General features: G+C 52.3%; 1 protein-coding gene across 1 annotated transcript in view; it reads left to right on the forward strand.

Annotated features, from left to right (window-relative positions):
* The window catches only part of KLHL18 (kelch like family member 18), a 10,521-nt gene extending 2,221 nt beyond the window's left edge, over positions 1–8,300 (forward strand). Inside the window, 11 exon segments of the mRNA XM_075316173.1 lie at positions 1,222–1,422; positions 1,645–1,818; positions 1,820–1,847; positions 2,929–3,051; positions 3,053–3,090; positions 3,164–3,227; positions 3,229–3,301; positions 4,582–4,804; positions 4,915–5,019; positions 5,306–5,417; positions 6,611–8,300. Of these exon segments, the coding sequence (XP_075172288.1) occupies positions 1,222–1,422; positions 1,645–1,818; positions 1,820–1,847; positions 2,929–3,051; positions 3,053–3,090; positions 3,164–3,227; positions 3,229–3,301; positions 4,582–4,804; positions 4,915–5,019; positions 5,306–5,417; positions 6,611–6,997 (1,528 nt within the window). The 3' untranslated portion in view covers positions 6,998–8,300.
* Positions 8,301–12,158: the final 3,858 nt, after the last annotated feature.

Below are 12,158 nucleotides of genomic sequence, written 5' to 3' on the forward strand. Positions count from 1 at the left end.
CCTCTGGTCCTATAGGTAACACCACCCCCTCCCCCAGGGGTGAAGTAATTACCCTCTGGTCATAGGTGACCCCCGGGTGTAGGTAATTCCCCTCTGGTCCTATAGGTGACCCCCGGGTGTAGGTAATTCCCCTCTGCCCCTATAGGTGACCCCCGGGTGTAAGTAATTCCCCTCTGCCCCTATAGGTGACCCCCGGGTGTAGGTAATTCCCCTCTGCCCCTATAGGTGACCCCCGGGTGTAGGTAATCCCCCTCTGCCCCTATTAGGTGACCCCCGGGTGTAGGTAATCCCCCTCTGCCCCTATAGGTGACCCCCCCCCCACACCAGGTGTAGGTAATTCCCCTCTGCCCCTATAGGTGACCCCCCCCCCACACCGGGTGTAGGCAATTCCCCTCTGGTCCTATAGGTGACCCCCCCGGGTAATTCCCCTCTGGTCCTATAGGTGGACACCCACCCCTGGTGTAGGTAATTCCCCTCTGCCCCTATAGGTGACCCCCCCGGGTAATTCCCCTCTGGTCCTATAAGTGACCCCCCCTGGTGTAGGTAATTCCCCTCTGCCCTATAGGTGACCCCCGGGTGTAGGTAATTCCCCTCTGCTCCTATAGGTGACCCTCCCCGGGTGTAGGTAATTCCCCTCTACCCCTATACGTGACCCCCCCGGGTAATTCCCCTCTGGTCCTATAAGTGACCCCCCCTGGTGTAGGTAATTCCCCTCTGCCCCTATAGGTGACCCCCGGGTGTAGGTAATTCCCCTCTGCTCCTATAGGTGACCCTCCCCGGGTGTAGGTAATTCCCCTCTACCCCTATACGTGACCCCCCCCCCCCCCCCCCCGGGTAATTCCCCTTTGGTCCTATAGGTGACCCCCCCTGGTGTAGGTAATTCCCCTCTGCCCCTATAGGTGACCCCCGGGTGTAGGTAATCCCCCTCTGCCCCTATAGGTGCCCTCCCCCCGGGTAATTCCCCTCTGGTCCTATAGGTGACCCCCCCCCCCCCCTGGTGTAGGTAATTCCCCTCTGCCCCTATAGGTGACCCCCGGGTGTAGGTAATCCCCCTCTGCCGCTATAGGTGGGCCCCCCCGGGTAATTCCCCTCTGGTCCTATAGGTGACCCCCCCTGGTGTAGGTAATCCCCCTCTGCCCCTATAGGTGCCCCCCCGGGTAATCCCCCTCTGCCCCTATAGGTGACCCCCGGGTGTAGGTAATCCCCCCTCTGCCCCTATAGGTGCCCCCCCCCGGGTAATTCCCCTCGTCCTATGGGTAATTCCCGTCTGTTTGTCCTCAGCGCGCTGGAGGCGTTGATTAACTTTGCGTATAACGGGCACCTGGCCATCGACCAGCAGAACGTGCAGTCCCTCCTGATGGGCGCCAGCTTCCTGCAGCTGCAGAACATAAAGGACGCCTGCTGCGCCTTCCTGAAGGAGCGGTGAGTGGAGCTGTGCCCTCCCGGATCGGGGGATTCTCCAGTCATTATACACCAGAGGTAACCCTGCACCTCTGCCCGCCGCCCCGAGAGCTGAGATACGTAAAGTATCCTACTGTGAGCTTAGATACCCGGGTGCATGCCACCGGCTGACGCATGCCCTCTGCGGGGGTCTGAGCTGCGGGTGGAGGGGCTTCTGTGCTGACCTCTCCGCTCCCCTCTCAGGTTACACCCCAAGAATTGCCTGGGTGTGCGGCAGTTTGCGGAGACGATGATGTGCGCCGTGCTGTACGACGCCGCCAACCGCTTCATCCACGAGCACTTTGTGGAGGTCTCCTCTCCATGTCGGAGGAGTTTCCTGGCCCTGGCCTTCGAGGAGGTCCTGGAGCTGGTGGCCAGGACGCCTGAACGTGAAGGCGGAGGAGCAGGTATGAGGGGGCGCGCAAATCGGGGGGCTCCATTATCCTGTCTGACCCCCACCTCTCTCCATCCCCTCCTCAGCAACGTTATCCCACCATCATTACCGCTCTACTCTCCATAAATACTCTGTGCTGCTGAGGACCTTGGGATCCTGTCTCCTTGTATTTTGTAACGCAGACCCCTAGAACATCTCTCCTGAAACTCTCTGTGCTGCTGGGGGAACCGTCTACTTCCACTATTAATGTCTGTAACCTCCCACAAACTGCCTGAAATACTCAGGAGGGAATATATTCCAGCAGCACAGAGTGTTACAGCAGAGGAGTGTGTGGCTATTACAGGAGGGCAGACAGAAATTCTGGTGAATGGAAAGAACAGGTGCCCCAGCAGCACAGAGTATGTCAGGATAAGAATGTCCTGATCTCCTGCGGGATCATAGCAAGAGGAGCAGGTTCTCCCCACAGCACAGAGTATGTCAGGATATAAGTAGGCTAATCTGAGGGATCACAAGAGGAGGCGCGGGTTCCCCCTGCAGCACAGAGTATGTCAGTATAGAAGTGAGCTGATCTCCTGAAGGATTACAGTAGAAGGAGCAGATTCCCCCGCAGGATAGGAGTGGGCTGATCTCCTGTGGGATCACAGTAGCGAGGAGCAGGTTCCCCCCCCCCCCCCCCCGCAGCACAGAGTATGTCAGGATAGAAGTAGGCTGATCTGAGGGCTCACAGGAGGCGCGGCTTCCCCCTGCAGCACAGAGTATGTCAGGATAGGAGTGAGCTAATCACCTGAGGGATCACAGTAGGAGGAGCAGGTTCCCCCACAGCACAGAGTATGTCATTATAGGAGTGGGCTGATCTCCTGGGAGATCGCAGAGCAGGGTTCCCGTGTAGCATAGAGTATGTCAGTATAGGAATGGGTTGATCACCTGAGGGATCACAGTAGGTGGAGCAGGTTCCCCCCACAGCACAGAGTATGTCAGTATAGGAGTGGGCTGATCTCTTGTGGGTTTACAGTAGGAGGAGCAGGTTCCCCCTGCAGCACAGAGTATGTCAGGAAGCCGCTCTTCCTCCCGCTGTGACCTTCCTCTCTCGGCAGGTGTTTGAGGCGGCCCTGGCCTGGGTGCGCTATGACCGGGAGCAGCGTGAGCTCTTCCTCCCGAGCTTCTCACTAAGATCCGGCTGCCCCTGTGTCGTGCCGCAGTTCCTCACGGACCGGGTGCCAGCAGGACGACCTGGTGCGCTGCTGCCATAAGTGCCGGTAAGGGGCAGCCACACACAACACAGATCCGTGTCTCCTCGATTCTCTACATAATGGCTTCTGTGGATTTCAGGGATCTCGTGGACGAGGCGAAGGATTACCACCTGATGCCCGAGCGTAGGCCACACCTCCTGGCGTTTTAAGACCCGCCCCCGGTGCTGCACGTCCATCGCCGGCCTCATCTACGCTGTGGGAGGACTCAACTCTGCAGGTATCTTGCAGTCCGAAATATAGTGAGGGGATATAGGTCATCTCTGTATGTAACGTGGTCGTCCTGAAATACTCTGTCCTGCTGTGGAGCAGCTGGAAGCGTGAGCCTGAATCGGGACAGAGGCAGCCGGAGACATCACCCAGAGGTCAAGCGTTACGTCCCTGAGGAAGGGAAGGGGTTACAGTGATTAGTCCGGGCCGGATTAATGAGCAGACTGGAGGGCGGCACAAGCCACGAGGAGGGGATCACTGATCCGGTGATGGACCCGGACTAATCCCCCGCCTCGAGCTGCAGGAAAGAGGCGACGTGTACCCTGTATATATACAGATAGCAACCGGCAGTCCTATGTAATAATGTAGTAGATGTCACCTGCAGTCCTATGTAACACCACAGATAACACAGTGATATCTCTGAGTATAGATAATGTAGTAGATGTCTCCTGCAGTCCTATGTAACACCACAGATAACACAGTGATATCTCTGAGTACAGATAATGTAGTAGATGTCACCTGCAGTCCTATGTAACACCACAGATAACAGTGATATCTCTCTGACTACAGATAATGCAGTAGATGTCACCTGCAGTCCTATGTAACACCACAGATAGCACAGTGATATCTCTCTGAGTACAGATAATGTAGTAGATGTCACCTGCAGTCCTATGTAACACCACAGATAACACAGTGATATCTCTCTGAGTACAGATAATGTAGTAGATGTCACCTGCAGTCCTATGTAACACCACAGATAACACAGTGATATCTCTGAGTACAGATAATGTAGTAGATGTCACCTGCAGTCCTATGTAACACCACAGATAACACAGTGATATCTCTGAGTACAGATAATGTAGTAGATGTCACCTGCAGTCCTATGTAACACCACAGATAACACAGTGATATCAATGAGTACAGATAATGTAGTAGATGTCACCTGCAGTCCTATGTAACACCACAGATAACACAGTGATATCTCTGAGTACAGATAATGCAGTAGATGTCACCTGCAGTCCTATGTAACACCACAGATAACAGTGATATCTCTCTGACTACAGATAATGCAGTAGATGTCACCTGCAGTCCTATGTAACACCACACATAACACAGTGATATCTCAGTACAGATAATGTAGTAGATGTCACCTGCAGTCCTATGTAACACCACAGATAACAGTGATATCTGAGTACAGATAATGTAGATGTCAGCTGCAGTCCTATGTAAGACGTGGTGATGTGACGCCTGGCGATCACTATGTAAGACGAGTAGCGCATTTCTACGCAGGCGACTCGCTGAATGTGGTTGAAGTCTTTGATCCAATCGCCAACCACTGGGAGAAGTGCCAGCCAATGACGACTGCTCGCAGCAGGGTGGGCGTCGCCGTGGTCAATGGACTCCTGTACGCCATTGGTGGCTACGACGGCCAATCACGGCTGAGCACGGTGGAAGTCTACAACCCTGAGACCGACTCATGGACCAAAGTAGGAAGTATGAACAGCAAGCGCAGGTGAGTCCAGAGAGCAATCGCTGCACGGCACCGGCGTCCTCCGGGGTGCTGGGTTATAAGATGTGCGGAGCGTGGGATTTATATATGATCTCCGTGTCTTCCGGCCTCAGTGCGATGGGCACGGTGGTGCTGGACGGACAGATCTACGTCTGCGGAGGATACGACGGCAACTGCTCACTGAACTCCGTGGAGACGTATTCCCCGGACACGGACAAGTAAGACCCAGGGGGCGGAGGGTTAATCTGTACTGACCAGTCAGCACAATCCTCACACCTGCACTGATCCATTGTAACAAACGGTCAGCAGCAGAGAGGTCTCGTCTGTGTTTCTATCCCATAAAGTATAGGGGGTGCAGCGAGACTGCGGTCAGTGACTGTGGATCACTGCATGGATAATGGACCCCCGTATAGAGGTCATTGCTGCAGCGGAGGGGGGGGGGGGTCATGTATCTGCTTGGATGGAGGATGCGCCTCTACCTGGTACCTTGTGCTCTTTGTCTAGGTGGTCCGTGGTGACCCCCATGAGCTCCAATCGCAGTGCAGCGGGAGTGACTGTATTCGAAGGGAGGATTTATGTGTCGGGTGGACACGACGGACTGCAGATCTTCAACACTGTAAGTGCAAAACTAAAGATGTCGTGGGGTCCCCATTCTGCAGGTTTTCACCTCGACTCCCACCATCACCACTCTCCATGGCTGCTGAAGTAATTAAACCGGTCATCGTTCTGCCTGCCCGCTCGTGCTTGTCCCCTGCCTCTGTCCCTCTCGCCTGCCCATCCTTGGCTCCGGCCCATCTCCATCCCGCTCGCCCGCCTGCACTTGGCTCCAGCCCGTGGGGCAGCCTCCGGCCCTTTCCCCTGGCCCACGCTTGGCTTCAGCCTGCAGGGCTGCCTCTGTCCCTCTCGCCCGCCCTCCCTTGCCTCTGTCCCTCTCGCCCGCCCTCCCTTGCCTCTGTCCCTCTTGCCCTCCCCACCCTGTTTTGCCTCCGTCCTTCTCGCCTGCACGCTTGCGCTTGGTTCCAGCCCGTGGGGCAGTCTCCCTCCCTTGCCCTCTGTCCCTCTCGCCCAGCCCGCCTTCCCTTGGCTCCGGCCCACTGGGCGGCATGCGTCCTTCTGACCTGCCCACGCCTGGCTCTCGCCCACGGGGGTTGCCTCCATCCCTTTCCCCCGGCCCGTGCTTGGCTCCGGCCTGTAGGGCTGCCCCTGTCCTTCTCGCCCAGCCCGCGGGCAGCCTCCGTCCCTCCCTCCCTCTCGCCCAGCCTGCCTTCCCTTGGCTCCGGCCCACTGGGCGGCGTGCGTCCTTCTGACCTGCCCACGCCTGGCTCTCGCCCAGGGGGGGGTTGCCTCCATCCCTTTCCCCGCGCCCGTGCTTGGCTCCGGCTTGCGGGGCTGCCTCCACCTCTCTTTCCCGCTCTCCCTTGGCTCTGGCCTGCGGGGCTGCCTCCGTCCTTCTCACCCGCCAGTGCCTGGCTCTCGCCCACGGGGGTTGCCTCCATCCCTTTCCCCCCGCCCGTGCTTGGCTCAGGCCTGCGGGGCTGCCTCCGTCCTTCTCATCCGCCAGCACCTGGCTCTCGCCCACGGGGGTTGTCTCCATCCCTTTCCCCCGGCCTGTGCTTGGCTCAGGCCTGCGGGACTGCCTCCGTCCCGCTCACCCGCCGTCTCTTAGCTCCTTCCCTCCCTTGCCTGCGGGGCTGCCTCCGTCCCTCTCGCCCACCCGCTCTTGGCTTCTCCCATGCTCAATGTCTCTACATCTAAACTATGCTGCCCTTCAGACTGTAGATTATAATCCCTGCCTCTGTTGTTCCACAGATGGAGTATTACAACCACCACACGGCCACGTGGCACCCGGTGGCGAGTATGCTGAACAAACGGTGCCGTCATGGAGCGGCTTCACTGGGGAGTAAGATGTTTATTTGCGGCGGTTACGATGGATCCGCCTTCTTGAGCATTGCGGAGGTTTACAACTCCATGGCGGACCAATGGTACCTCATCACTCCCATGAACACTAGGCGCAGCCGCGTCTCTCTAGTAGCCAACTGTGGCCGCCTGTATGCGGTGGGTGGCTACGACGGCCAGTCCAACTTGAACTCTGTAGAAATGTATGACTCTGAGACCAATCGATGGACGTTTATGGCTCCCATGGTGTGTCATGAGGGGGGTGTAGGGGTGGGCTGTATACCGCTTCTGACAATATAGCAGTTGTTGGACTGTCACAAGAACATATTCCATGTGGGAAACGGGCTCAATGTCTGTATTTTTTTTCTATTAATGTGACCGTAAGGACCTTGAGGTATGAGGTGCCCTGGTGCTTGTCTCCTCCATTGTGATATATATGCTCGTGTTGTCTACATATTGAGAATGTATGGACTATACTTGAGGGACCGCCATGGGGTTAACCCCAACCCCAGACTTACAAGTGTTGGCTTTCATAAAGATGTGTGAACGTGTTGATTATAGCTTATGCACCAAAGTGATCCGGGTGTTGTGCACCATGCTGGGCGCTGTAGTCCGCCCGTCCGGGAGCTTGCAATGAAGTAAAACGTTACTTTCCTAATGATCTTTGACTATGATGAATATAGTGCCATAGAGTTACCTGTAATGACCAACGCCACGTCTACCGCTCCACCGCCAGCTGCCATCCACGTCTTCTATAGTGAGATACGGAGTCTTATACCCGCCATCGATTCGTTACGATTCTCTGATAAAACACATCCGATGGTTTACAGTTTCCTAGAAACGTTTCTTTCTCCTTGTCTGGTCCTGTGCTCGTCACATCCAGAGCTGCGGTTTGTCGCGGTGCGATGTGCTCTTTGTACGTCTCCGCTTGCTCTGGGAAGATGTTGTCGCAGGCAGTACAGAGCGGTGCGCGTCTGCACCGTGCACTGGACCTGTGAGATAGATGTGAGTCTACACTGTCCAGAGGAATTGATGTGGAGCTGCGGCCCCTGGAGCGATGTAGACAGTCCAGAAGTCCCCCTTTTCCTTATCGTGGTGCAATGATGGGGGTTATACTCCCAGAAATCAGGGGCTGCAATTAATACAAATTCTGAATTCTGCTGTAGGAAGCGTTTCTCTCATGTCTCCACCAGAGGGCACTGTATATGAGCAGATCTGTATACACAGGTAATGTATGGGGTAAATAACAGATGGACTTAAAGGGATGAGCGCTGGGATGATGCGTGACCTCGATTCTGGTAAGGAAACGCTCTCCCAGTGGCTTAACCCTTTATATCCATGGTTTAGATGCCCCATATACCGTGCAGCCGTCCGGTGCGGCGGTGGAAATGCCGGTCCTGCCGGGGGCAGTCGCCTCTGCTCTCCTGCCTTTCTGTACCATTCTCCCCCATGTACCAGGTTTTAGCTGTGAATTGGTTTTGTGATTTCTATTCCTTCTGAGCTGCATTACATGATGCAGACTCCAGGGGGCGCTGTCGAGGCTCAGCCTCTATTTATTACAAGGAATTCTGGGTAGTTTTCAATGCTTTACTATACAATAAACTGGTGAACATTGTCAGTGTTTTACTTTATTTTTGAGTGTGAAAACCTCGTTACATTTGTTGGGGTCCTGCATAGCCCCCCAAAGGCCTCAGCTGCTGCGATAGACCATCAGCTTGGTAAGAGGGGGGATGGGCTGGAGGAGTGCCATGATCTCACTTTACACTGGATTCTGTGGATCTATATTCCACTTCTATGGGAAATTGGCTCAATGTCTATTTTTTATTTATTTATTTTTTTTTTTATTTTTTATTAATGTGACTAAGGACCTTGAGGTACGAGGTGCCCTGTTGCTCATGTCTCCTCCATTGTGATACTCTTGTGGTGTTTACATATTCAGAATGTATGGACTGTACTCAAGAGGGACCGCCATGGGGTCAACCCCAACCCCAGACTAACTACTGTTGGATTTCATAAAGATGTGTGAACGTGTTGATTATAGCTTATGCACCAAAGTGATCGGGTGTTGTGCACCATGCTGGGCGCTGTAGTCCGACTGTCCATGAGCTTGCAATTCTTGGGGTCCGCTGTAGCCTCTGTTGGCCTCAGCTAATATGATATACCAGCAGATTGGTAAGAGGGTCTGGGAGAAGTGCTGTGGCCTCTTTACACTGAGTTGTGCGGGTCCTTTCCTCCTCCCATGACTGCTTACTGTGGGTTTCAGCCCTAATCACACATGAAGGTGGGTCCCAGGACCATCCTACATTAATAATGAAAGACCTAAAACAAGTCTGTTCAGCAAGGAGAGGCAGGCTGCTGTACAGCTTCATATGGACACCTGAGCCAGCACGTCAATCAATAAGACTAGGGGGGCACCTGCAGGAAGAGGGATCGGTCCTTCCCCGCCACACACAATACTCCGCCACCATCTTTACGGTCTCATTGGTTTATTTAACATTCCGAATATACAGCCCAGGCAGCGGGAGAGGTCCCAGCTGTGGTCCCCCGGGAGCTCCTCGTCCTGCTCAAGGCCCGGACCCTCCTCTGCTTCAGGGGTGGTGATCGCTGTCGTCTCCACAGACTTCTCCCTACTTGTCCCCTAAACCAGAAGAGAGAAAGCAAACATCAGTCTGCGGGGGTCCGCCATATGGATGACCCCTACTTTATAGGAGGGTCCCTTCACATTCAGCTAATCACAACCTGTCTAATCTCTGCAGTGCCCCCAGAGGGGAGATGAGGTATTACACTGTGTCACATCGGGGGCTTGTCTGTGCCATGGGGGTCCTCCAAAGAGAGGGAGACCCCCATAATAGCGCTGTGGAGAAGGAACTGCTAAGCCTTGTGTCTCCACCTGTAGCGCAGGAGACGGTCATCTTATAAACCGACCCTCCTCCGCCTGACACCTGCTGATGGGAGGAATGACTGCTCCATCACTGATTAGCGGAGGCGTCACACGAGACCGGTCCCAAAACCAGTAACATCTCCGAGCCGCCAATAACAGGCGACCGCTGACTGTGCTAATGGGGGGCGACGGGACCGCCTGAGACACAGCTCTAGTAAAATATATGTGTATATACAGTGCTGGCCAAAAGTATTGGCACCCCTGCAATTCTGTCAGAGAATACTCAGTTTCTTCCTGAAAATGATTGCAATCACAAATTCTTTGGTATTAGCTTCATTTAATTTGTCTTCAATGAAAAAAAATATAAATTGTCATAAAGACAAATTGGATATAATTCCACACCAAACATAAAAAAAGGGGGTGGACAAAAGTATTGGCACTGTGTGAATAATCCTGTGCTGCTTCTGTAATTTGTGTAATAACAGCGCCTGTAACTTACCTGTGGCACCTAACAGGTGCTGGCAATAATAAATCACACTTGCAGCAGGTGACATGGATTAAAGTTGACTCAACCTCTGTCCTGTGTCCTTGTGTGCACCACATTGAGCATGGAGAAAAGAAAGAAGACCAAAGAACTGTCTGAGGACTTGAGAATCCAAACTGTGAGGACGCATGAGCAATCTCAAGGCTACAAGTCCATCTCCAAAGACCTGAGAGTTCCTGTGTCTATGGTGCGCAGTGTCATCAAGAAGTGTAAAGCCCCTGGCACTGTGGCTAACCTCCCTAGATGTGGAAGAACCTCGACTAACATCCAAACAAGTTCAAGCTGCCCTGCAGTCCGAGGGTACAACAGTGTCACCCCGTACTATCCGTCGGCGTCTGAATGAAAAGGGACTGTATGGTAGGATACCCAGGAAGACCCCACTTCTTACCCCGAGACATAAAAAAGCCAGGCTGGAGTTTGCCAAAACTTAACCTGAGAAAGACTAAAACGTTTTGGAAGAATGTTCTCTGGTCAGATGAGACAAAAGTAGAGCTTTTTGGGAACAGCCATCAACATAAAGTTTACAGGAAAAAAAAAAAAGAGGCATTCAAAGAAAAGAACACGGTCCCTACAGTCAAACATGGCGGAGGTTCCCTGATGTTTTGGGGTTGCTTTGCTGCCTCTGGCACTGGACTGCTTGACCATTTGCATGGCATTATGAAGTCTGAAGACTACCAACAAATTTTGCAGCATAATGTAGGGCCCAGTGTGAGAAAGCTGGGTCTCCCTCAGAGGTCATGGGTCTTCCAGCAGGACAATGACCCAAAACACACTTCAAAAAGCACTAGAAAATGGTTTGAGAGAAAGCACTGGAGACTACTAAAGTGGCCAGCAATGAGTCCAGACCTGAACCCCATAGAAGACCTGTGGAGAGATCTCACAATGGCAGTTTGGAGAAGGCCCCCTTCAAATCTCAGGGACCTGGAGCAGTTTGCCAAAGAAGAATGGTCTAAAATTCCAGCAGAGCATTGTAAGAAACTCATTGATAGTTACCGGAAGCGGTTGTTCGCAGTTATTTTGGCTAAAGGTTGTGCAACCAAGTATTAGGCTAAGGGTGCCAATACTTTTGTCTGGCCCATTTTTGGAGTTTTGTGTGAAATGATCAATGATTTAATTTTTGTTTCATTCTCTTTTGTGTTTTTTCATTGCAAGCAAAATAAATGCAGATAATACCAAAGAATTTGTGATTGCAATCATTGTAAAGAAGAAACTGAGTATTCTCTGACAGAATTGCAGGGGTGCCAATACTTTTGGCCAGCACTGTATATGTATGTATATACAATGTATGTGTGTATATATATATGTATATATATATCTTTTTTTTTTTTCTTTTTCTCTTTAACGTTAAATTGGGAATTACATGAAAAATTAACAGAAAAAAACATTTAAATTAATAAAAAAAAGTCAGAGCAGCGAAATGTTACAAAGTGACGGCGTGGGCGGTGATGAGCGCACCTCCTGCGTGACATTGTGACAGGTAAGGACGTAGTGTATCGGCTCCCGGACGGTCAAGAAGCCGGAACACGTCCTGATGACCTGCGGGAAAGAAAAGGAAAGATCTGAGACTCTGCCTCATGAGACGCAGGGGTATATACTGTATCCTGGTGTGTAAAGCCATGCAGCAGGCTGCTATAACCTTATATATGTACAGCCGCTATAACCTGGGCATCTCCTGTATATAATTATATATGTACAGCTGGTATAACCTGGGCATCTCCTGTATATAATTATATATGTACAGCTGGTATAACCTGGACATCTCCTGTATATAATTATATATGTACAGCCGGTATAACCTGGGCATCTCCTGTATATAATTATATATGTACAGCCGGTATAACCTGGCATCTCCTGTATATAATTATATATGTACAGCTGGTATAACCTGGGCATCTCCTGTATATAATTATATATGTACAGCCGGTATAACCTGGGCATCTCCTGTATATAATTATATATGTACAGCTGGTATAACCTGGCATCTCCTGTATATAATTATATATGTACAGCTGGTATAACCTGGGCATCTCCTGTAT

This window comes from Anomaloglossus baeobatrachus, chromosome 6 (assembly GCF_048569485.1).
Source record: "Anomaloglossus baeobatrachus isolate aAnoBae1 chromosome 6, aAnoBae1.hap1, whole genome shotgun sequence".
NCBI classification, from domain to species: domain Eukaryota; kingdom Metazoa; phylum Chordata; class Amphibia; order Anura; family Aromobatidae; genus Anomaloglossus; species Anomaloglossus baeobatrachus.